General features: G+C 35.1%; 2 protein-coding genes across 2 annotated transcripts in view; both read left to right on the top strand.

The window, feature by feature from the left end:
* The first annotated feature begins 1,325 nt into the window (after positions 1–1,325).
* LOC149796922 (uncharacterized) overlaps positions 1,326–26,562 on the top strand; it is a 39,609-nt gene continuing 14,372 nt past the window's right edge. Inside the window, exon 1 of the mRNA XM_089960308.1 lies at positions 1,326–1,408. Coding sequence (XP_089816434.1) covers positions 1,385–1,408 — 24 coding nt within the window. The 5' untranslated portion in view covers positions 1,326–1,384. The remainder of the gene's footprint in view (positions 1,409–26,562) is intronic.
* LOC149796923 (uncharacterized) lies at positions 13,993–25,468 on the top strand. Its single transcript, XM_089960163.1, has 4 exons — positions 13,993–14,005; positions 16,745–17,134; positions 17,432–17,971; positions 25,362–25,468. Exons 1-4 carry the CDS (start codon positions 13,993–13,995, stop codon positions 25,466–25,468), a joined length of 1,050 nt encoding a protein of 349 aa, XP_089816289.1.

Below are 26,562 nucleotides of genomic sequence, written 5' to 3'. Positions count from 1 at the left end.
CCAGCTGAATCAAAGATGTACCGGTACATGCAATAAAAAATTACAAATAATGTACTTACCAATCAGAAAGAATAATTTATTCGTCCACACCCAATTCCACATGTAGATTTCACTGTTGCATATCCTTGCACTACTAATAGTAACACATAGTTCCGTGACAGAACATATAATTTTCCAATAAACCGTAAACGTGAAAATTCAGCACATGGTTTTCCACTAGGGACTGTGTTTGAAGGGTCTTTCACACACGGGGTCAATTTTACAATCAATATTAATTACAAGACCAGCATGTCATAAACAGTTTTACCTCCTCCAAAGAGAAGGAGAGTTATATATGACAGTGACACAGATTTCTGATTACCAATGAATAATCAAACGCACGGTCATTCTTTCTACAAGTTATGTTTCATTATGGTATATATAGAGCTGTGTACCTAGCATCGTTTCATTATTTACAACAGAACGTTTCGAAATTAGAACTGATGAAATTGAAACATTTTCTTGGAATAAATATTACTTATTTAATGTTAATTTCATATAACATACATCTTTAAATGTGATAATACCTCAATATTATTAAAAGATCTATATTGTTATTTTCTCACAGGTAATAATTGTGTACTTCGGATGGACAGGTCACGCCACAGCCCTCATTAACATATTAGAACGTGGCTTTAAAATCTTCGCGTGATATTTGCAATGCGTATTAATTATAACTATTAAGTTGTTTGTGGGTGAGGATGTATAAGAGGTAAACATAGTTGGATTCTACTGTAATGATTATTCTAATTTTCATAAAACATTATAAGACCAAATAACCTACAGATAAAGGTGAAGACATAATAGTCAGTAATGAATACTGTGTGTGCTGCATGTGCTAAACTATATTGCAAAATGAGGAGCTTTTAACTGTAATGGAAAATATTGGGTGAGAAAAATAATCTTCATTGGGAATTGCACCGAGACAAGGAAATCCCAGTCGCGGGGTTGCATTATTTTTCCGCGAGCCCCTTGACTGGGATTTCGATTGTTTCGATGCAAACTTTATCATAGAGGTTCTATTAATCACAGTTGTTTTCCGTGACTATTAACGTTTGGATTTAACACTCATTTCTTTCATCATTTAGTGTTCTAAGTCAGCACATGCTACTGCTTCGATTATAAAAATGAAGACTAAAAAATCTTCCCAAGTAAATGCTCTGTAATATTTTTCGGCACTGGAACCAAAATTAAAATTTTTCAGGAGTCATTTATTTGGAACAATCAGTGAGACATGCTGTATCTCTCTCATGCCTATCACACATGTCAATTCTCACAGAAGCCAGACAATTCGTAATCAAGAGGAGTGTTGCGTGAATTCATAGTAAGACTTGGATCATTGATCATGCAGTGGTGTGTCATTATTTTTGTAAGTATCGATTTCATTTTGACCCTTTGTATTTCCAACTAATAATTCAAAATCAAAAGTATTTAAGTGTATGAGTTTGGTTATGAATTGGTCTGATACGTCACAGCAAAATAATTAGGATTCGCGAGTCCAGCACGTTAACCACTGAGCTAGCGCTGTTTCTATAAACATGGTAGTCTTCTACTAGGGACAATATTCCATATATTAATATCAGGAGTTTCTATTTCAATATGAGAGTGCTGACATCGAGTGCATCGTTTCAAGAACTACAATATTTGGCATTATATGGTGAGATTAAAGAACGAGTCATCTATAGCTTTTGCTATATTAAATGATTCCTTCAACGTTCATCGTCTAATATATAATCAGGTTGGCCCATCACACATTTGTATGTCGTTTGGATTTCCTTGCTTATTAATCGACTGAAATATATATATATATATATATATATATATATATATATATATATATATATATATATATATATATATATATATATATATATATATATATATATATATATTTAATAAAACCAAAGCGGATCTCCAATGAACATGTAGAATATTACATTTTGTGTCAGAGAATATTTACCAAATATTTAATACCTTTCAGTGACATAAAAACGCGAGCAGAGCTGAGGCAGAGATTTCCAGTTCGAAAACTAAATTTTAAAATAAGTTGTCTTGGTTTTGTCGTTCTAGGCTCTATTAAAACCTAGAGTTGACAATAATGTCATCAAAATCAACTCAAATAGTCAAATAATAATATACTATCAAAATCGTTCGAGCAATACCTGACCAGCTTCTTAATTATCCAAAATCTAGTTGTATAACAATTTTCTTCCGCTAGCCATACTTCAGTGACATAATTCTAACAGCAATACTCAGGGATTCCTTTATTGAATTTTAAAACCAGAAAATCTAATTGGATAAGCCTCTTGCGAACAAAGAAACCAGGTGGCTTAAGCCATGACGAATCCAAAAGGGCACCGCATGCAAATAAACTTATCATCTATTTACAGCCCCTGTTTTCTAAAAAAAGTTTCACGGCACAGCAATACAAGTAGGTTATTCAGCGTGAAGGCAATTAGAGTAAAATGCCATGGTCAATGACACACCATGGTAGTTAATCTGGAATGGTCCGTTGGTAGCATTCGAAAACGCACCCTTTCAGTCGTGAGTCGGAAAGCCAACCAATGAGTCACCGCAGCTCCATGTTATAATTTACGGTTACGCTACTTGTTCCTCCTTTTCAAATACAACACCAACTAGGGCTGCGTTTTTTATTGTCTGAATTGAAAATAACTAGACGCCACAGCAAACATTTTCAAACTTTAGTTCTATTAGAAATAATTATATAAGCCTTTGCAATTTCAATGCCTGCATTGTGTTTATTGTTTGTCTTGTCCCTATTAAATAATTGCCTTTTACAAAGACAGAGTTGTAAGCGTTTAGGCTAGTTAAAAATATTTTGCTTTGTTTGCAATCTCTCTCTCTCTCTCTCTCTTTTTCTCTCTCTCTCTCTCGATATATATATATATATATATATATATATATATATATATATATATATATATATATATATATATATATATATATATATATATACCACATACATTAAAATGAACATGGCTTTTAAAGTGTTAGTATACAGCTATTTGATGTATCAATATTATAGCATATCAAACTGTGGTCCGCCCATGGCGCAATATTACGCATACATAAATATTCTTGCAAATGTATGCTGTTGATTCTAGATCAATGATGAATTTCTAATCATTAATCATTAGTGACGTATGAAAATAACGATAAAAAGTATTAATAATGCCCGTTTTCTAAACGAATTTATAATGGTACACAATTTCACCGCAATCGTTCCTGCTTTCCATTTCCCCTCCCCTCTCATGCATAAGGAACAGACTACGGTGAAATATAGAGTGAGAGAAAAAATAAAGAATTTAGGCTCGACGAAAACCTTGAAACTGAACTAATATCAAGTAACCTACATGAAAATGGTTCATCGTAACCAGTTGTGTACACTTTCTTTGGATTTATCTGCAGTGTTTATATAATCAATGATACAAAGTTGTAATAACCTGCCGACAATATACGGTAAACTGTTTGGTAACAAGGCAGACAGACTGTAATGTATTTAATGCTTTATTGTTGTTGTTGTTATTTCTTAAACAAATTATGATATTCTAAAAATCGATTATTTATTATCAATTAAATATGAAAATGTCCAAAGGCCCCCCCCCCCCCCCTCTATCGGTCTCTCTCTGGCCCATGATAGCCAGATACGGGCGAAGTTCCATGAAATTTCAAGTAAAACCGAAAAGACAAGTGCAGAAAAGAAAGCTCACCGAAATATTGTTCTAGTCTAGTTCTTTCGGAATAGGCAAATACATTTCTCAATGGCCAATGTGAAGTTCTATGTGACCCACTGTTATGCGTTGGGGTGGGATACTCCCAATATTTATTTGAATTACTGTGGAATTCCCACCCTGGCTCGTTTTGAAGGAAGTGAAATTAGTGATAGAGAGAGGTAAAGCTCCGAGCCCCCAGTCAGCAATACCGACAACTAAATTATTAAGAACGCAAAGGTGAAATTCAAAGAATAACAATTTAATACAAATTAAACGATATTAATTTCTCAACCAATCTTGTTCCTCTCGACCATGTAACAACCTATTTCATCACGTGATTATAGTGTGAGATGGCTTTCCCCCTGTGGTTGGTTTCTACTCATCTGTGCTCTACTCTGCCAATTCCTTTCCTCCTTCCGGCGTTCTCTGTACTGCGATTCTTCCTATCCTCTTCTTGTCTCCTTTTCTCCTCCCCCTTCTCTATCTCTTTCTCTAGCAACTAGGCTTGTTCTCTGCCTACTGCCTTGTTCTATCCTGTCTCTCTGAGACTCGGGACTTGACTACCCGGTAGTTCTGTCCCCAAAAGCTTCCTACGAAAAACACAAGGGCGTTAGCATTTGTGTTAGCCATCTCGCCTCACACTACATCAACAATCAATCAATCATCAGATAAAGGCTATCTACATCTTCGGTCACGCATTCGTGCACATCGAAAAACCCACACGTTCTTATAGAAACAACGTTGCAATAAGAGCGGTATCCTACTTATCATACAGAAATCACTAAATTGCGTCACATCAATATATATATATATATATATATATATATATATATATATATATATATATATATATATATATATATATATATACTATATATTCTTAATCTCATTATTCTCAACAATATCACAACAATCAGACGCATTTCTGTACGTTACACTCCAACAAGTGTACACAAATATTCAAATATCCATATTATTTAAATTTACACACTGCAACCATTTCCAAAGTTACCATTTAATTCAACAATTGCAAAATCTCGAATATCACACAAATAAATACACTAGTTTACCACGAATTAACTCAATAGCGAATTACAGTATTAATTCTGACGAGCGAGCAATCTACATAATCATAGCTCATTTCTCAAGTACGCATGTAAATTAAACAATACAAAGGTAATTCTACGTACTAACGATTCTAGTAAGTAAATATACATACTGCACATAATTACAATTACAATGCCGTAACATTCTGCAACAATCGAGCAAATAACTCACTGGCCTTTACGAAGCTTTCTATCCTTGAATGTACCAAGGTTTTTCCCGCCAAATCACTAGTGGCTCCCGGAGTTATTGCTACAACTTGTCAGCACGATGCTTCACAATGACAAATTCGTTCCCAGCCCAAATGACTGTTAAATTCTGGTTCGAATTGATGGCCCCACCCTTTCTCAGTTCTGATTGGATATCAATTCTACCCCAGTCGGTTCAATTTAACAGATGAGCCTCAGGCCATCTGTCAACGCGGGGAGATTTACAACAGCATCGAGGGTCCTTTGTTCGAGCACAAAGCTTCTAACATCTACATGTTAGTTTTGACACCTAACGGAGCGGCTTTTGTACAAACGCGAATCGCCACGACAGTGCAGGGTCGATATACTTATGGCGCTAACCCATTCCGTTGTTCCTGACTTACGTAATCGCGGGCAGACAACGTGACAGCCACCATCAGGAATTAATAACATTCACGTGAATATAACAGACTTGTGCACTGTCATTTAAAACATGTCGTTTGTAAGTCGAGATATAAAAAACGAAAAACAAAGAAAGAAAAAAATCCCCCCAAAACAATCCTAAGCTTATGACTATATGGAAAAGTTGATAGGGGAGCTACAGAGTTAAATATTATGTAAATACTGTCCACACTAACAATGGTGTGTTGGCGTGGTAACTGGATATTGGCTAAATACATGCAACACATCGCAATGTCTGTTGTACATTGGAAGTCTTTATTCACGCAAAATGATCTCAGTCTGTTTTAATCAAATATCTGATGAGAGCAACATGCATCAGAGTAACGAAAAGGAGGGCATACATTATCGTGCTAGTTGTTGTCTTATAAAGCATATCTATTCTTTCAAGAATGTTGAGTCCTCTGCCAACAAGATGAATTCATCCAAATGTTGAACACCGGAACGGTAACATGATGAATCACACTTGAATGTCAGTACAGCTATTTAAACACTTTAAAATCACTTTTAATATATCACAATACGCGCAAATAGTGTTCATTTTTAGATCTAACTTGTCTCTCAGCTTTGACCTTTGTTCCACTAAGAGTAAAGTGCTGTGCATCATGTTTTGCAACTGCATGATGATCTTTCGTAGAGGACTTCTCTCAGGAACTAGTGGGTCTGGGTCGTCATCTTGCTCCTTTAACAATACCAATGATAGTTCTTTGCAATCTCTGTAACCTAGTTGTGGACAAAATGTTAAAATTTGGGTCATATCACTGTTACTATCGCCATCCTGTACACTCACGTTCAGGTGACAATCACTCTAGTTGAAAATACGATTCATCCGATCGGAAATTCGGTTTGTTGTGGTACATATTCTTGATGCTGCTGTTGTTCCAGACCCCATATATCACTGGAATGTACGCTTTGAATACAAGCAAAGGGCGTCTTAAAAGATTTTGAAGTTTACAGGCTCTAGCCTTTTTATTGAACATTTTATGCACAACAATACTTAATTGTACGAGAAATGATTTAATACACGCATTGTAAGAAATATAGTATACATGAATATATGCATTCTCTCTCTCTCTCTCTCTCTCTCTCTCTCTCTCAAACATGCCATTAGTCATTATTACCAAATATTCTACAACATCAAACTCATAACTAAAATATCATCAATACTTAATTTTAATATTTTAAACATATTTGTCTCTCTCTGTGGGGGCTAATCATTGACTAGAATCTGAATGTAAAATACTGATTCCCAGTCAGTGCTAGGCTGATCCCAGCATTACAGTGTATTCTGGGCTGATCCCATCACAAGTAGGACTGGTGCTAGGCTGATCCCAGCTCAGTGTAAAAGACTGATTACCAATCGGTGCTAGGCTGATCCCAGCATTACAGTGTATTCTGGGCTGATCCCATCTCAAGTAAAATTGGTGCTAGGCTGATCCCAGCTCAAGTAAACTCTGTGCTAGGCTAATCGCAGCATTCGAGTATATTCTGGGCTGATCCCATCGTCAAGTAAATCTATGCTAGGCTGATCCTAGCATTATTGTTTGTTCTGGGCTGATCCCAGCTCAAGGATAATTGGTGCTAGGCTGATCCCGGCATTACAGTGTAATCTGGGCTGATCCCATCTTCTGTGGACTGTGCTAGGCTCCTCCCAGCTCAAGTAAAATCTGTGCTAGGTTGATCTCAGCATTCAAGTGTATTATCATTATAGACTACCATATCATAGGTGGATCGTGTCCCCTCCAACACATTCACACTGAACAGTTTTATTTTGTCTTTCTTGAACATTGAAATGAAAAGACATATGTACGCTGTAGATAAGATTAAAGCTTATTTACATAGTCTGAAGGTGATATAGCCTCACGCAAAGTGCTTAGTTTGGCAAAAGGACTTCCCACCGTTAAACTTCGCATCGAACGTCAGTCTGTGTAGTGTAAAATTGGTAGCCGAGAGAAGTGCAGCGTGTCTCTTCTGTATAATTTTAGAAACAGTGGGTAATCGGTCATCCAAATGGTTCTGGTCTTCTTCAACATAACATAAACCCCTTATCAATATCGTGTGGTTAATCCGTCCATCTTTTCTATTTCAAACATGATGGTAAAGGTTGTTCTCGTTTGTTCTATATGCAGTTGACAGCATGGGTGTTTGAAGAGATTACACCGGAAATTGCTATTCTGGTAGTATGGAGCTCTAGAAGTACGTCAAATATTTCTCTGAACCACTTTGCAAGCTTTATTTTCAATCAGTCTGATCCACCACGTTGTGGATTTAGATATGGTTCCACCACTTGTCAACCTGATCATTCATAACAAATGCATATTTATTACCGCTGGAGCTTCCGTGAAGTGGCTACAATGTAGCACACTTATATCAGAAGGCGCAACACAAAATAAGAATTTGCATGATTTTTATGGTGTCGTCTGTATTTTATGGGTAAGTCCAAACTCTTAACAAAATGATCATGCCTTTCCTCAATGTAAACAAATGAATTAATGTTTCTCCCTTATAGCCGTCCTGGCGAAATTCTGAAGCAGCAGGAAAGGCGAACAGACCACTTGGTTGAAATATAATTTGCTTAAAACAAAACATCATTCGGAAAAAAATAAGGTCACAAACATCTTAGGGGTTATTTTTCGTATGTACTTTGTTTACATATATATGAGGTCGCGCCTTTCCTGCTGCTGTAATTAAATCATTATGTTGTAATAAATAATGGTGCATCCGGAATCTTATAGTGCAAGGATAGCCCGAGAACGATTAGAAGCAATCAAAAAATTTCTTCCTGTTAGAGACTGATTTAGAAAAAATCTACAAGCGCAGCAGGAAGCACAAGTTAAGTACGAAGAAGACACTAAAAAGTTATTTAAACTGCAGCTACTGAAAAAGTTACAACTGTCATCAAGGAAGAGCTTCTTCCAGTATCAAAACAAACCGCACAACAAACTGAAAAAAATAGCAGCGAGAACTAAGAAAACAAAAAAGATTTTACGAGATCTTCCAACTGCTAAAGCTGCAGCTCAACCTCCACCTGTCGAAGAAATACTTGAAGATATTGGCAAAGTTCGTACTGAAGTCGCCGACCTGAGAAAAGAACTTGCACCTAAACCTAAAACAAAAAGAGCAAATATTAAACTGATTGTAAAATTCAGGGAAGGTTTTGTTGAGAAACTTAAAGAAAAAGTTAAAAAGGAAGATTTTTCGCGTTTTGTAAGGGTGGAAAGATCACCCTTAAGACTCCTTGAGAAAAGGGCGGAAACAAGTGAGGATAAAGGAGCAACAGGGAGTGGTCTGGGAAATAATTTTGTTGTCCTGATAATATCCTCAATGACGTGTCACGGTTAAAAGTTCTCATAGGGGGAAAACGTGCCGGAAATAACTCACCAGAAATAATTAATGAAGCAGCCGATATTTGTCAACGATTATTCCAAGGTGGTATTATGGATATCGGCGTTTACCGAGATCTTATCGATGAACTCGTTGATGATTACAGTGACTAGTTGTTACCATGATTAGATGAATGGCAATTAAAATAAGATGATTGTACACAATAATCATTGTAAATCTGTACCTGTCAGAGTAGTGAACTCACGATTACCAGTCTACGAGGTATTTTACGGAGATGGACTTGGTGATGTTGTACGGGGATTATTTACAAGGATGGCCCCAAAAGCAGCGCCTATTGCAAAACAATTGTCGATGAAGGCTATTGATATTGTTCGTGAAAAAACTCCTGGAGCAATGGTCAATGTTGCTGGTAAGGCGTTCTCGGCAATCAAAGATAGACTAGCACGATTAATAAGACGAAAATCACAACCAATAAAATTACCAAGTACTGAAATTATGCTCGCAGACGTCAGTAAAATAATAAATCAAGCTGCAAATCAGAGACTAGCAGCAGTAGCAGATCAAGGGTTTGGTGAACCAAGGAATAATATTTCAAGTTTAATATCAGGAACCGGAATTTCCCGAACACGATGATTCTCCTGTTAGACGAAAATAATTATAAAAAAAATGTTCAAGCGCGTATCCGACGAAGCATTTCATATGGAAGCACCTGTCCGTAAGGATGAATCAGTAGGTGATTATCAGTTTTATTCCTATGATGCACGATTACCAGAACAACGTGGAGGAATTGAACTACAAGTTCATGACACAAGTAGATATTTTCTACCCGCTGAAGCTTTTATTGAGGTAGAAGATACAATTGTAAGAACAAACGATGCTAATTACGCAGATGCAGTACAAATTGGTTTTGTCAACAATGGTATTATGGCATTATATGATAGCGCCACATATATGATTGATGGAAAAAATATTGAATCGATTCAGAAAGATGTTGATGTTGCTACAACAATAATTGGTCAAGCAAGATATTCTGATGATTATACAAGAGCAGCAGGTCCCACAATGATGTTTGTAAAAGATAATACTGGTCACCCCGATGATAGTCCGTATAATATAAGACGACCAATAAATTTTGCAGGAAACGCTGACGTTGATGTGGCGCCAGTAGTTCATGGTTCTAATCCAAATTTCAACTTGGGATTTGCAGCGCGTAAAAGTATGTTGCTAGGAGCCAACAGAAGTTTTTCATGTACAATTCCACTATCGCATAGTTTTGGATTTTGCAGGAATGTTAGAAAAGTTATTTTTGGAGCAAGACACACGGTTGTTTTTGTAAGAAAGGGTGATGATAACGATGCTCTGTGGAGACCTGCTGATGATGCTGGTAAAGTAGTATTAAAAAAATTTTTCCTTGTGGATGCCGGTGATGACTCCAACGATCGCAGAAAAACAAAAATTACTTTCTTTCATGGACACAGGTGGTAAATCTTTGTTGTCATGGTTGACAACAAGCACGGATAGTATACAAAGTAATACTAACGGTCAGTTTGCATGACACATAGCATCACAACAAGGTGTTTCTACACCGCGGCATATTTTTTATTGCGTTTCAGAACTATGATCGTTTAAATAATCAAGAACGTACTCAAATGACATTTGACAAACTAGGTATCACATATATTTCTTTGCAAATAAGCGGACAACAAGAACCAATGGAAAATATACAACTCAATTATGAACAAAATAGTATAGGACGTGTATATCATCGTTTGATGTCATTCATGGGACGTGATCAAAATGTGGATACCGGTTTGCAAATATCACAACACGATTTTAGAACTTTGTATCCGATCTATTATTTTTCGCTGGAGCATCTTGACCTATCAAAACAATCTGTTGTTGATATACATCGCAAAGCAACATTAAATACAGGTGGTGGTGTTGATTACAGAGTAATCGCGGTTATACTCAGCGACACAGCAATGTTACTTGAAGGTGGTAGCTGTCGAATGAGAGTCGTTGATGTACCTTTGGAGATTCTATAATCATTATTTGGAGCGTGGCAAGTATTTATCATAAAATGTCATACAGTCATGTTAATGTCACTCTGACTCCCGGTGAGGTCAAGAAACTTCAATCAAATTCAACAAAAAACTGCGGATCAAAAATAACGTTGAAACAAGATCAGATTTCTAGTGGTGGTCCAAATAAACTGTCACTAACCAAAAATCAGATTAAACACTTCAATAAAGCACTGAAATCAAAAACTGGAGTTCAACTTGTTCTTTCTCCGAGTGCCATTCAAGATATGGTTAAAACAGGTGGTATTTTCCCACTTCTTGCAGCAATACCAGCATTAATAGCTGCTGTCGCTCCAGCTGTCGCAAAAGCAGCCGCGTTATGTGCTGTCGGAACAGCTGCTGGAATGGCTCTAAAGAAAGCAACAGGAAAAGGATTACTTGGGAGAGGCCTAAGATTACCAGGAACCTATCTAGGAAAAGGTCTGAGGATTCCAGGAACCTAAACTTCACACCGATGTCAAATTTTGATTTACTTGATGCTGCTAAACAACTAAAAATAAAAAACTTCAGAGGTGTTTTTATGCTAGATCAATTACCAAAACAGCCAAACGGTGTTGAAACAGGTATTATTAATCTCGACTCGAATTCAGGACCCGGTGCTCATTGGGTATTTTACGCGGTTGATCCACGTGGTATCGTTTATTTTGATTCATACGGGTTAGCTCCACCGCGTGAGTTTATCAAGTATGTTGCACCACTTCACGTGCGAGTTTGGTATTCAACGCTACCCACACAAACAATGACAGATCCACCAATATGCGGCCGTGAAGTAATTAATGTACTTAACGCTATATCAAAATCATCCAAACCGCCACATAAAGTCGTGCATGATTATACAAGCAACCGATTCGTTTTAAACAGATCTTAGATCTTATATAATGGTTGATATTTACGGAAGAAGATCTTCTTCTATCGGCGTTAAAAAAAGAAAGATGACATTGATCTGTCGAAATACGCGACTAAAGATGAGCTCGCTGATATTATGAACCTGGCTGGAGTTGACCCAGATGAGGTTGTTATTTTTTAGGATCGATATGGTAAACTAAAAACTAGCAATATCAAATGGAATGATATAGTTCGACGAGTACTCGGTGCGGTTATGGATACTATCCCTGTGCTTACTGACAGCGGAAAAATCAGGGATTCAAGTATATCGTTTGCAACTATCACAGATGAAATTACGAGAAGCGTTGCTAATCGCGTGAAAAATACCGGTGACACAATGACGGGAGAACTCAGCATGAACGGGAATAAGATAGTAGTTTTGAGAGATCCAACATCCGACGAAGACGCAGTAACAAAAAAATATGTTGACGTTAACTACAACACCGTAGATGGTAAACTATCCACGTTGCGGGCCGTGTATGACGTTCACGTAAATGCGTTCATAGATCTCCGTAGAAATTTTAGAAAACTTAACGAAACCGCAGATGAATTTTTTGGTAATCCGTTGACCGTTGATGCAAAACTATCTGATATCAAAAAAACTTTAGATACAATCAAACAAACACAGTAAGATATCGTAAGTGGAATTCCTGAAATCATTAATAAAACTAATTTGATTAAAATTCCAACTGAAATAACTCTCGGGCATATTACCAACATCGTGTGCACGATATCATCTGGATTCGCAACATGGTTAACGCAGAATAATACTTTCAAATATACCGCAACAGTCACTGGCGTGTACAGGTTGACAGGTTGTCTGTGTTCAGTGCTGCAAAATTTGAGATATTCACAACATATCCCCGGCGACATTCCACCGATAGGTTTTCCGGGGTTGTGACTGTTGTATTAAATAAAGAAACCGAAGAAATATTTACACTGGAAGCAGTTGATAAGACATTAACCTCAACATCTTACTGGTGGTGTTTGGAATTTGTGGCTGAAACACCTCAATTATATACTGCGTAAAATAATAATGAGTACCACAATCGACAATGCATCTCAATACAGTTACAATCAAGCACGTGAATGGCAAACATCGCTGAAAATTATTATCGAAAAATACACGATAAAAATAAAAAAAATATCGAAGACGACTAGTTATCATTGAAGTAACTGTTTATTCAGTATCCGCTGTTGTTCCTGGAACCGGTGTGATATTATCAACAATGACAATGATGGCACCAGCAGCTGTGACAATCTGTATTTCAGCTACAACAACGATTGCAGGTGTTCTTAATATTATTGCAAAAACAATATGTACTTGCACGAATGAAACATTATCCGATTACATGATAAAATTGCATACGGCGACAACAGCATACTCGAAGTTATCTTCGTTGTTATCTCAGTGATGGAATTATATCTGATTTCGAGTTTTCAGAGATGATTAAAATATGCAACTGCGCTGGTATTAAAGTTACGAGTATTAATAATGACAACAGTAGAGCTACTCCAGCAGATCATGACAAACACAACCTCGCACAAGACCACAATCATCTCAATAAGTTCGACTAATCCTGAATTCAGTATTAATTTTCCAACTGCAATTCCAGTAAAAGAAATTGCACTAGCACAATTACGAATATATCATAGTTGGCCAAATATCAGATCGAAATCATTTGATGGTACACCAGCAAATAATTCGGTTGTGTTTGCTAATAAGAATAAACCGGATGTAACTCCCGATTGGCAGGTTGTTGGAATACCAACTGGTGGTTATCAAATCGAAGAAATCAATGAGGAATTAGCGCGTAGAATAAAAAATATCACCGGGAAAGAATAAAAAATAACAATAACAGAACATGAACCAACACTGTCTTCTGCATTCGAAATAAACTATCCTGATTATGTCGTAGATATTTATCAGAGTTCAGTCAGAACGGTGTTAGGATGGCCTGAAATCTCACCACAGATACCACCAGAACCGAAAAAATCCGACTATGTCACGGACAAACAATCATACCACGAAGTTGAAAAATCGTACAAAACAATTACTTGATATAAAAAGCGCAACGTTTGGCAGTGATTTTTTTCTTTTTCAGCAAGGACAATATTATGTGGGTTTTTAATACTAAACAAATTCCCGAAGTAGGAATGATAAAAGAAGGTAAATATAGTCGACTAAGTTAAATTATTGAATATTTTAAAGAAATTAATCAAAAACATAAAATACATCTACAGCTACTACAGCAAAGTTTCCAAGAACATATTTTTGATTTGTCATCACTACGCAGCGACATCATTGAACACATAGAAATACTAAATCAATTCCCGCAAGGTAATGGAAAGAACATAAGGAACCTTCAGCTAGTAATCTTTGTATATCAATGTAAATATGAAACTTGTGTATTGTTCTTAATGATATAACTATGTCTCTTAATGGCAGTAATATATTCCACATGTTGACATCCATGCTGTCTAATTTCACTTAATTTCACTGTTTTTTTTCTTCAAATATCTCATCTTAATATCTGCTCCGTATGACGAATGAAATCACATAATACCGACCAGTTTGATAAAAAAAAAATTGTTTTCTTGGTTACTCATCATATTACAAGATTGAAGAAAAGATGTTTACTTAAATGTCATCCAAAAATTCACTGTTAAGTTTTAGAGATTTAGGAACTGTGTCATCTTCAAATCTAGTAAATTTGTGTGTTGTTAGGATATTAGGAGACATCGAAATTGTAATTGAAAATTGTAAGATTCGGTGGTCAAATTATCATATTCATATATATATATATATATATATATATATATATATATATATATATATATATATATATATATATATATATATATATATATATATATGTATGTATATTATAGCAAACTGTCTAAAATCTAGGATGATCAATAATCCAGTCCACCCTGACCTCCTCAGTCTTTTTCAAAATCATAACCTCTTGACAGCATCTACACTTCTTGACTATTTATTTACTGCTGCAATTTCCACAGATACACTAACATATATGGTAAATACACTCCATAACTCATTATTGTGTTAGAGAGCAAACTTGTGAGTATAATTTATGAGAAGTTCTTGCATGTTAAAGTATGATATATATGTATATGTGATGCACGGTTAGACTTTTGTTCTTCCTTTTGTACCACAATAACATAACACTAATCAGCAATGTATTAATAATAATAATAATAATAATAATAATAATATTATTATTATTATTATTATTATTATTATTATTATTATTATTCTCAAGATTTGTTTCACCATAAATATGTATGCTTCCTTTGCCACTAGTATGCCCACATAGAAATTATATGCTTCCTGAACATATGGATACACCAGATCTATGATTACATTTTTTTAAAATAAAAATTCTTTAGTTTTACTATCTGTGGAGGGTAGTAAGCAATCACACCCAAAGCACATTCGGGGTTTACATTTCATCACGGTTTAAAAGAACAAACTTGTCATAAAGTTATGAAAGTATTTATTTCTACACCTCTCACAGTCTGAGTCTTAAGTTTTAAATTTTAACACCACTAGTTACTGATGAACCACACCCACATGATAATCTGCTCTGAAGACATCCAAGTTTCGCCTAAATTCGTGTCCATCTCTTTTCATTATTAAATTGAAATAACATTAAAGAAAAATTAATTATAATAATTGCCATAATGATAATAGTAATTACCAGAAGAAATAGCCCAAGCGCTATTCAGCCTCATTATGTCCCGTGTTCTCTTTAGGGTCTTCGCCCACGTTCTCCACTCGTTCGGGCTTAAATTGCTACTCTCTAACCTCAGCGAGCAGAATTTTCTTAAGATTCATTACGTTCTAGGAGTTCACTTTCCTCACACGACGAATATGAGCATGACAAATTTGCCATAAAGTCGCTTAAATAATCACTAAATTCAGCCATCACCACATACGCTTAACTGGAGGGACTTCCCGACAGTACATCACTTCCAGAAATCCTATTATCACCGGAAGAATACAAATATTTCAGGAGCGTTTTCCGTAAAACATCGATATATGCACACACTATCTTCATTTTCTTCTCTCTGAGTTAAAATATGCATCTTTAATGCACATTTCTAAGTTATTTAGCGAAAAATGAACATTCTCATATATAATGTGTTTTACAGTGTAGTAGACCTTTAAGCGACATTTAGCGAATACCCCACATCGCAAAACAACCCCGTGACCGAACCGTCCAACGGGAAATAATTCATTTAAGAACTCAACTGACTGACCTATTGATGGGAAATTACCCCAAGGTTGTAAACCAGGTTTTATTATTAGGGACATGACAACATTTTTATACATCATATGCGACTCTTTATATCTTAAAATAGAATCTATACCAGCGTAAAAATATTACTATGGAACATCTTCTCTATACATATATAATCACTACAATTTACAGTCTTGAACAAATATATCAGCAACGCAAATGGGTTAATGAAAATATGGTGAAATTTTGATGCGACATATGAATATTCATGTTAAGGAGACGGATGTCTAACTAATATAATCAAAAGCATTTGACGACAGTCATCTATTAAGCGGCCACATGAATCTGTTGAACTGGAAATAAAATTTCATGAAGCAGTAAGCAGCTACGTTTAGTTTTTCCTATTATTACTCCCAAATACAAGTCGCAGATCGCAAAGCCATTTAATGAGATGAAATCCCTCTGAGGCCAGTATGTAAATTTAAGTTCTAATCCTCTCACTTGGATTGTTCTGGGATTTTTTTCCTTTGCCTATATAAATGATCACCTAGACACTGGATTTGTAGTATTAAGTATTTATAGACGAATGATACTTTATGTTGTGTTGTTTCTGACATAATTATTTGACGAAATTTTAATTTTAGGCAACAAGGGGAAAGAGTTCATTCTAGTATATGGCAAAACTAGTTTTGTACCGTCCCACGTAAAGCTTTTCGTTTCATCAACTGCAAATGTGTCGATTAGTGTCAACTCACCTAACCCTGGATTCAGAACGCAGCTTATCATAAACAATCCAGGAACACAAGAGGTTATTCTCGACAGAAGCATCGTGGTGACTGAAACCGGTATCAGTAACAAGACCATTATCAATCGTTCTTCTTCTGAAATATCTGTCCACGGTCTACTCGATGTTGGCACTACATTAGTAGATGCTTTTACAGCTTTGCCTATCGAGTCGCTGTCAACAACGTATGTTATACCATCATATCATCCCCATAACCCTAACTACATTGTTATCGCCAGCGTGTACGACGGTACGTTGGTTTCTATAATACTGAACATTATCGGTACCATAGCATTTGAAAGCGTTATTTACAATAATGGAGATACTATACATGTACATCTTGAGCAATTTCAAACACTCATGTTAAGCCATCTATCAGATCTATCAGGAACCATTGTAAAGAGCAACAAGCCGATTTCTGTTCTTTCTGGTGGAACTGTTGAAATTCCGATAGACACGAATGATGAGGATTATATACTATCTTAGCTTTTATCAGCTGAACACTGGGATACGAAATTCATAATCCCTCCTTTATATCCGCGTTCAGGCTCTCTTATAAGGATATATGCTTTTAACCAAAATACAAGTGTGACCGTCAGAAACGAAACGCATTATAAGACAAGGAATCTTACAAGAGGAAATTTCTTAGAAGAGATATTGGGGAGTGGACCAGTTGTAGTGAATAGTAGTCAGCCAGTCAGTGTGGTCCAATATGCCTTCAGTGAGGATTATGATTCCTCTTCGCATGGCGATCCTATAATGATGGTTATACCCGGGATTCATCAATTCTCTTCAGACTACTTCTTTCCTACAAAAGTAGATCACCCCGGAATGAATCATTATGTCTCAGTAATTATAAAAAACAATTCACTTTCCGGGCTTCGATTAGACGGACATTTGCTCGTAGATAAATTATTTCCTGTGCACTTCATTGAAGAAGATTACGTAGTACTTGTTCGAGAACTGAGAGGACCGTTTCATAATTTAACTCATATTGACCACACGATAAAGTTTGGCGCTCTTGTATACGGATTTGGACAATATGAGGGATATGGGTACCCAGCTGGATTCGAATTCACAGATATAGGTATGTGGCATGGTAGAAACATAATCGTACTCGCATTATAAGCGATTATTATTATATGCTCATTTTCTTTTCCGTTAACTTTACATTGTCAGAATCGTTCAGTATTTTACGATATTTAACTCGCGCGCACTTCATATTGCACTCATAAAGGAACTACTTTCTATTATAAACAAACAACGGACTCAGACGCCAGCACTTTTGATTTGTAAACCAATCATGTACACTCACATAGTAGGCACTTTACGTTTAGGTTGATTAAATTTGTTTCTGAATGAACTAAATCAGATGTTTCGTGAACTCACACACCAGCTGCTTTGGTACATTCCGCGTTAACGTTTTTGATACAATGTTTTTGATTTAGGCGGGCGATAGACGCCGGATTTCATAAAATTGCTGGGTACCTACCAATAACATGCCATTGACAAGGCATAAACTGTCTTCTTTAACTGGTAATAAGAATGCAAAAATATATTTACAGTTTTACATCCTGAATTTCCTCAAAATGTACATTCTTAGTTCTGCAAATCCGAATTGCATTAGCCGTGTCATGGGCTCTCAAGCGTGATTACACATTTCGAAATCGTATTGTAATTTCGACTCTATTCTAAGTCCACTTACATTCTACTTACTGCACTCAAAATGAAATAAACATTATATTCTATTGTGTCTTTTTATTAATTGCAAATGAAAGACTTCATATTTTTTCCAGATTCTGATTTCAATCATTCAGTGACAGAACAGAAACACACTTGCAGATGTCAACATGCTTCTCCCTCGCTGCTTCATTCCGATGTATTTCATGTAGAATTGGCACAGATAAACCCAGTCCATAATCACGAAATTTCGTAGAATCGACAAAAAATACTAAAATCTATTCATCCCAGATCAAATGGAAAAGTTGTTGCAATGCGCATTCATTCACAATATGACTGCAAATTTCAATTTTAAGTAGACGAAAACGCCATTTTCTTTCGAAAGTTATGTCTAGTGCGCGACTAAGTTCAAATTTATCTAAGCTAAGTTATGCGCGCATTAATAATGTTGTTGTTGTGTAATGATGAATCTGCGCTTGTGTATTTAGTTTGGAATACGGCATACATTCAGTCACTTTGCTTCTTGTCGTGTATTTTGTTTATATAATTAAGCCTTAGATAGAATAAGAAAATGAGCATATAAAAAAGTTACTGCATTTATATGGGAAAATATGAATTCTTTTTGTCGGAAGGATATACTGTACTCCCAAGGTCGTGCAGTATTTCCGAAAAACTCGTTCATATATTCCAATACAAATGTAGTAACCTCTAATTCTTGTACACCTGATACTAGGTGCACGCAGAAGAAAGTGTAAGTTCATCTTCTATTGCATTTTAAGTTTCATGGTACTATTCGGCTAAAATCAAGAACGTCTCAGGTCCAGCGTTGCCACATGTATTATGATAGGATTATACCTGAGGTCAGCATTCTTGTAAAATCTGACACACTTTAAAGATAAAAACTTAGTGTCGAGTTAAGACAAATACCAAAATAGGAGGACAATTATAGCGCAATAATAGCAGTTTGGATTTTGTATCTAATAATGAGTGAACCAAGATGTAGTATCTTTTAGATATATTTATGAAATGACTTAATCCACGTCTGCGATAAGTTATTTCATTGTATCTTCATATAAGCAAACATTTTATTAAAGACCAAAGAACAATAAAAATTCTGCTGGTGATAGATAGTTGGAACTTCAGTTTGTCTATAGCACGTATTATCTTCAACGATAGGCATAAAACAGAGTTGGGTATTAGGGGGTGAAAGTACAATTAACCTACCTGTTTCATAGCAACCGAGACAAAATGATATGAACATCTACAATACACTTGCGAAAGTACACATTGATAAATCTTCCAAAATATTGTACAATTTAATCAACAGCTTGAATATGGGCTTGTAAATGCGAAACGAATGAACTTTGGCATCATATTTTATGCTCCGTTATGCACTGAATTTGATTCAATATATACTTTTTAATATGTAATACTTTTGTTAGCTACTTTATATAAGTTCTAAAAACTGCATCTTTGTTTTTCACGTATATTCTTTTCTGACGTCTTCAGTGATTCATTATCAATGTAATTTCTTTAAAAAAAATACCGACTTGAGAAAGGCATTATTATGTTTATAACTGGTCCTAAAATGAAGCGAAAAATATCTGACCTTATGAAAGTCTTTACATTTGCCTGTGAAAAACGGAATTTAAAGCATTGGTAAATAATATCGAAAGTCTTTGACAATTTAGCCAATCTATTGACCCAGTAATTGAACATATGCAACACATGAACTAAATCTGATAGTTCAACTCAAAGACTTTTTTTCGGGCATCTCTTTTGAAATACGGGCAATAAGTTAAGTTACAGTCTGTTTTGTGCCAGTAGCTCGAAATACACGTAATAGGATTGAATGGTATTAATTAAAACCTTGGAAAATTATTAATACAAATAATTTTGACAAGCCAATGTAAATATGAATTTTCATTTTTAATGTATACCTTAAATGTTTTTGGGCTGAATATGTAAGACAAATATTCATCATACTTGAATAAGGTTTGTCCGGCTCTGTAAAGAGTATTGAGTTGCTGATATGAGATGGACATATTTGATCTTAATTTCCTTGAATATATACCTTATTGTCATCGAAGATGCGTATATTTTCTTCATTTTTTGACACTTAGAATGTAGGTAAATATATCATGCGCAATAGACTGTGATGCAATCTATCATATTTAATTGCAGTTAGCTGTGAAACAACACAAATCCCCTCAACAACTACAGATTTCTTTTCGAAACGTAAGCAAAGAATGAAATTTATACTGAAATGTTTGGAAGAGTAAGCGTGCAATATTTTTCGATAAATCAAAATTTTAGAAATCGATACGATGGTTCAAGTTTTCTTAGATGAATATATAATTCCTTGAAGCATTGAAACAGTAATACCTCAAAATTTTTATATTAACACTTTTATATTATAATTTTAGTAGTATCATTATGGGGAGCATGGAGTTTTGTTACTAATATAGCCTTATATACCCCATGACTTTATCTTCGAATCACATGCGAGTGCACGATTTACGCAAGTGAGCTAGAGCCAGTGTTGAGACCCATGTAAATCTGGCCACGCCAAGCGAAGCTACAGTAAAGTACCCCAGTCGAGCAATTACACCACTGGGCTGATCGATATACACTGGCAAATATAAATTCAGTTTTCACTTCCTGTAAATCAGTTGCATGTTTTGGATCTCTAGCGCCCCAGTTCCATAGATGTGCCTAGAGATGTCGGTGGTTTTCCATTTCTATCAGCACTATTTCGAAATCAGAAATGCTAATTGCTTTATTCTCAAATCATTCGCTGAAAGCTTGGTATTTGTATAGGAGACTCCTTTATGCCACCGGGAAAAGTTTTGAATAGACACGTATTCGCGTATGCAGACGTAGCGATATTTTCTTGCCTGTACCAGCTGCAAAACCGATTGCTATCGATACACCTCCAACAACAATTCCGTTAGTTGCATGATAGTTGCAACGCAAAGGCCACCAGTGGCAGCCAAACACACCTAATTATATTTCACGAGTAGTGCATTTATTGTGATGTCATATTGCCGCAATTGTCAAATTTCAGTACTTTTTCCGCTTTGGTAAGTCCGAGGCTCTATCATATTTCTTCTGTCAATAATGTGACCGCGAAGTATAATGGCGTGACAGGCTAGCCTTTTTCAGGTACAACATGCATCCCACTTCTAATTACTCTTTTTACTTGCCCAAGCACAAAACAATCATAGAAAATATGTACATGGGGAACATTTAAGTCTACGGCAATTGTTCGTTCTGTGGACATAGCACCACATACACTTAGAACTGTATTTATTGGTGTCAAAATCTATTGATGTCGCTTTCGCCCAAGAACTGTTACAGACATGTATGTCCTTGTTAAAAACAGTCGAGATTGTTCTCTTCTTGGTTGAAGTCAATGCTCGTACAACATACTCGACTGAGAACGCAAACGGAGTGGATCTGTCGGTGAATTCTATCTTTTCTTTGCAGAAACCGCGCATTATCACGTGCTAATACAATGTACCCAACTGGATATAAGTTTAACTGAATTTCATCTCTTTCTACTAATTTAACGCATACTTCATATGTAAAAGATGTTTAAAAATTAGCACATGTGCCATGTATTTTAGGAGGGGTATCACGCTGGAAATCATTTATCAATATTCATATTGAACACCACCCACGATGAAAATTCTCTTAAGATTAATAAATACGAACAAGAATGGTGCACCCTTAATATGTAAGGTTTAGGATGTTTCATATCAAATACCCCCAAAGAGTATTGAATATAAATCGACCATTTTTGCGTACTTGATGGGTATTTTCCCCTCGGTGATAAATATGTTGCCGATCTGGTTCTGTGCTATTATTATGTGTGGTTGTGACAGCAATTGCGCAATGATACAGGACGGTCACATGGAATAAAGCGAATTTGCTTTGTCATAATTTATTTCTTAATTTCAATACTAGTAAATGGAAAGACACTTTTTCACTCTAGATTTCTTTCACTTAATGTGACACTTTTAAATTTATGGTGATTTCTCTACTGTATTCTAATTTCACTATAATTAAGGTCATTACATACACAATACTGCCTCAAGGCATAGCGTGTAAGCAAGAGCAAAAATAAGCATAATTAGCTTATTTGTATGCATACAATCAATGTTAATGTATCATTTTGTTCAGAACATCATGCATAATGATATGCAAATAAGAAAATAACTACGTAAATTTTCACATTTATTTTAAGGTGGCGCTCACCATTTTCCTATTCGCATAGGGTTAGAATTTTAACGGAAAAGAATTTGCCCTGGTTTTCTCACTAGTTATACTGGCTATTTAAAGAAGACCTTGTATATCTAAAGTATCATTCAAAGAACATTTAATTCCCTTTATTTTGGTGCATGACTGATGGGAGTAATATGGGTTATATAGTATGCAGCATGGCCTTACTTCAGATGTGAACCTCTCAAAAAAGTGCTGGTTATTTTCACTTCTTGGCCTTTAGATGGAAATTGTGAACAAATAGCTGATAACTGTTTTTACATGTTATATATATTTGGTAATGCATTCATTTCACATTCAGAATCTGGTATTGTATAGTCTGGCAAAGTACATTTTTCGAATTTTAATAACTGCTATACAATTTATATATTTGGTAATTCATTCATTTCACTTTCAGAAGCTGGTATTATCTAATCCGGCAAATTCATTTTTTTTAAAATTTTAATAACTGTTAAAGACAGTGAACCTTTTACTAATTCAGTCTGAGTTTTTGATCAGTCATTTTTGTTAGCTATGTGCTTAAATCATGTGTGATGTATATGTTCCACAAGTATAATATCCAAAGAAATTTCAGCCACAGTACGTGAACGTAACATAGAGTTATACCAACATTCTCTCTATTGTGCATGTTGAAAATGTGAACCACTTCACCTTATACCCCCTACTCTCTCAGAAGTTCATATCATCTGTAGAGCGCTCCCTAATTGGCTTTTCGTGCTCCTATGTTATTTTCTTCAGTCTAGAGTTTGGCCAAATCACTGCACATTGACCGATATAAGTATAATGCCAACACTTGAATGACCGCCGCTTTCACAATGCAGTTTGATTATTTCAAAAGTCTTGTACTGCTTGTATACTGACTCTGTAGTTTCTGCGTCTTTGCACGTTAATCTCTTTTCATAAAATTCATGACCTTAACTGCATCGCTTAGACTTCATCCTGCTGATATTTCTCATACGTAGGTTAAGCGTTGTTTGCATCTCTCTAATAAACGTATTCTTGATAATATTCGCTGTCATCGTTTTCTTCGCTAACCATTTCAATGTCTTTGTTTTGGTGTTTTTAAGTTTTCTTGCACACTATCATACAACGGCTTATCTAATTTATTATTATAAGTTTCACATAGTTTACATCGTTCTTTCTTCAAGATAATCCCTAAGTCTATTAATTTCTCAAAATGTTCCGTATCCGTATTTGAAAACTCATAATCATTTGAGCATGGTTAACAAATCGGTATGACGCATTTAAGCGAAATACGGATTTTATTTTTTTCTGTGATGTTAAAGACACTCCATGGTTTGAATCGTATATACACATACGCTCATAAATCCTTTATAAAATTAATTGAAACAATCGATGAAGGTTTTGTCATTTATATAATATAAATCGCTATAGTTCTTTGATATAAAATATTTGCAGGTAAAAGGAAACAATCGCTAAGAAATATTAAGCTTACGAAATCAATAAAAAATATTCTCACAGAAAGAAAACAGTATTACCAGAATATTCTATGCACAGTATAGTTGTAATTAATAATCGTATTCCTGTAGCAGTAATTTGGTCTCTGAGACAAAGAATTAGAAAGAAATTATTGGCAGTATAATCATGATAAATAATATTTACTGCTAGCTGTAATAGTGTATTGTCCTCAATAAGGCACCTTGTAATAACTTCGCTTGGCCCCCCCCCCGCCCCAGGTGCTTCTCTATCACTAGGCTTACTACGGGCTCGCATGCACTTGCGTAAGTCATGTGATTCGATGGTTATGTCATGGGGTATGTAAGGCTTCGACCAATATCAGCAGAAAAATTACAAACTCCATAATGATATTACTTTTTTACACACATATATAATAAAGAATCTACGTCATCATTACTGGTTTGAGCCACTGTCGTTTCATATATATATATATATATATATATATATATATATATATATATATATATATATATATATATATATATATATATATATATATATATATATATATATATATATATATATATATATATATATATATATATATATATATATATATATATATATATATATATATATATATATATATATATATATATATATATATATATCATATTACTAGATATCTTAGTGTGCATAGAAAATAAATACATGTCCGAAGTCCACCTAATCTGGCTCATATAAGAGTGTTAAAACATTTTAAACAACTCTAAGTGCATGAGATGTAATGTCAAAAATGGAACAAAATTTTTAGATAAAATGAAGAACAGAAATATGAGATAAACCGACTGAGATCATAGAAGATGAAAGAGGAGAAGAAGAAAATGGAATGAACGTGAACAGGAATTGGGTGCAAATACTTGGCAAACCCAACTTGCTGACTTTAATTTATTAAACAGAATATAACAGGCTTTTTATATATATAAATTCTTTTGATAGTCGGAAGCGTGTGGTTCAGTCTTTAGAAAACACGGAGAATAAATTTGGAAATGATTAAGATTTCTTAATGTTCCGTTGCTTTTTGTTTTATTCAGAGAATAATATAGTTTGTTTCTCATGTACGGAGATGACCCACTTAAAATACTGCGATCAGTTGGAGAAATGCGTTGACGACTTGGTAAGTACCGAAGCATCGAGTTAATATTTTCATTGTCCTATATATTTCCTGAATTAACTTATCCTGTAATATATTTAAACGTGTGCAAATAAGGACATGATAAAACAAGAAATTCCAGTCAAATATCGTCGTCTGTTCCCTGCTAGATACATATATATGTGCTCCTTTAAATGACTTCGAGCTTGACGGAGAGTCAGAATCGAGGGTAGGGGTGCATCAATACTGCTTCAGTATGATAGCTATCCATCCGGGTATGAGGGAAAATGACACACACCAAATTCCACGTCAAAGTAAACCAATATTTTCTATGACCGTGCAAAGCCTAGACGATTAGGTCTCCAAGAGTTTTAAATAACCTTGACATACCGAATCGTCAGAGTGGAGTTAATGCATATGAAATGGTGGAGCTATTTACAAGCGAAGTATAAACACTATCCTTGAAATTACAGGGATTTATGACGATAGAGGAAGACTGTTAGAAATAATTATTTCACTGCATGACAACATGAATAATTTTGCATAAAAAATAAACACAAAATGGATACATACACACTGAAGAACAGAAACGTACACACACACACACACACACACACACACACACACACACACACATATATATGTGTCAAAGGATATTTTCGTACTTTATATGACAAACAGAAAAGTAGATCTTAAAGTTTTAGCACTCTTGGAGGAGGTACAACACTTGACATTGTGACCAGAGAAACATTGCAAAATATGTTTGTATGTCTGACCATTTGCGCAAGAGGTTTCTTCTGGACTCCGTTTCTTTTCAACTTTATTTCTCAATTTTAACTTGAAATTTTAAAGGTGATTTTATAAAGACTGATTAATAAAATAAGCATTCGTTATAACAGTTAGGAAATAAATACCATTAGGACAATAATTTCCACTATTACACTGTTATCTAAATGTTTATTCATATTCACATCATCCTTCAGCCACTAAATTGACTTAATCCATTTCTGTCCAGTGTGTCTAGAAAAAAGTGTTTTTCATTTTCAAGTTCACCGCAGGAGCATTGCTTATTATTAGACACATGATTCGTATATAAACCATTATTTAAATTACTGCAATTTGTTCTCAGCTTAGAATACATG

Source organism: Sinohyriopsis cumingii, chromosome 6, assembly GCF_028554795.1.
Source record: "Sinohyriopsis cumingii isolate HCF-2022 chromosome 6, ASM2855479v2, whole genome shotgun sequence".
Taxonomy (NCBI): Eukaryota; Metazoa; Mollusca; class Bivalvia; order Unionida; family Unionidae; genus Sinohyriopsis; species Sinohyriopsis cumingii.
The sequence above is the reverse complement of the archived record's forward strand: the minus strand, read 5'-3'. Positions and strand labels throughout refer to the sequence as shown.

Excerpts from the sequence above, each read along its gene's own strand:
- LOC149796923 (XM_089960163.1), top strand. Across the intron at positions 17,135-17,431 it reads TATCGCCAGCGTGTACGACG|GCTCTCTTATAAGGATATAT; the intron begins GTACGTTGGTTT and ends ATCCGCGTTCAG. Across the intron at positions 17,972-25,361 it reads ATTCGAATTCACAGATATAG|AGAATAATATAGTTTGTTTC; the intron begins GTATGTGGCATG and ends TGTTTTATTCAG.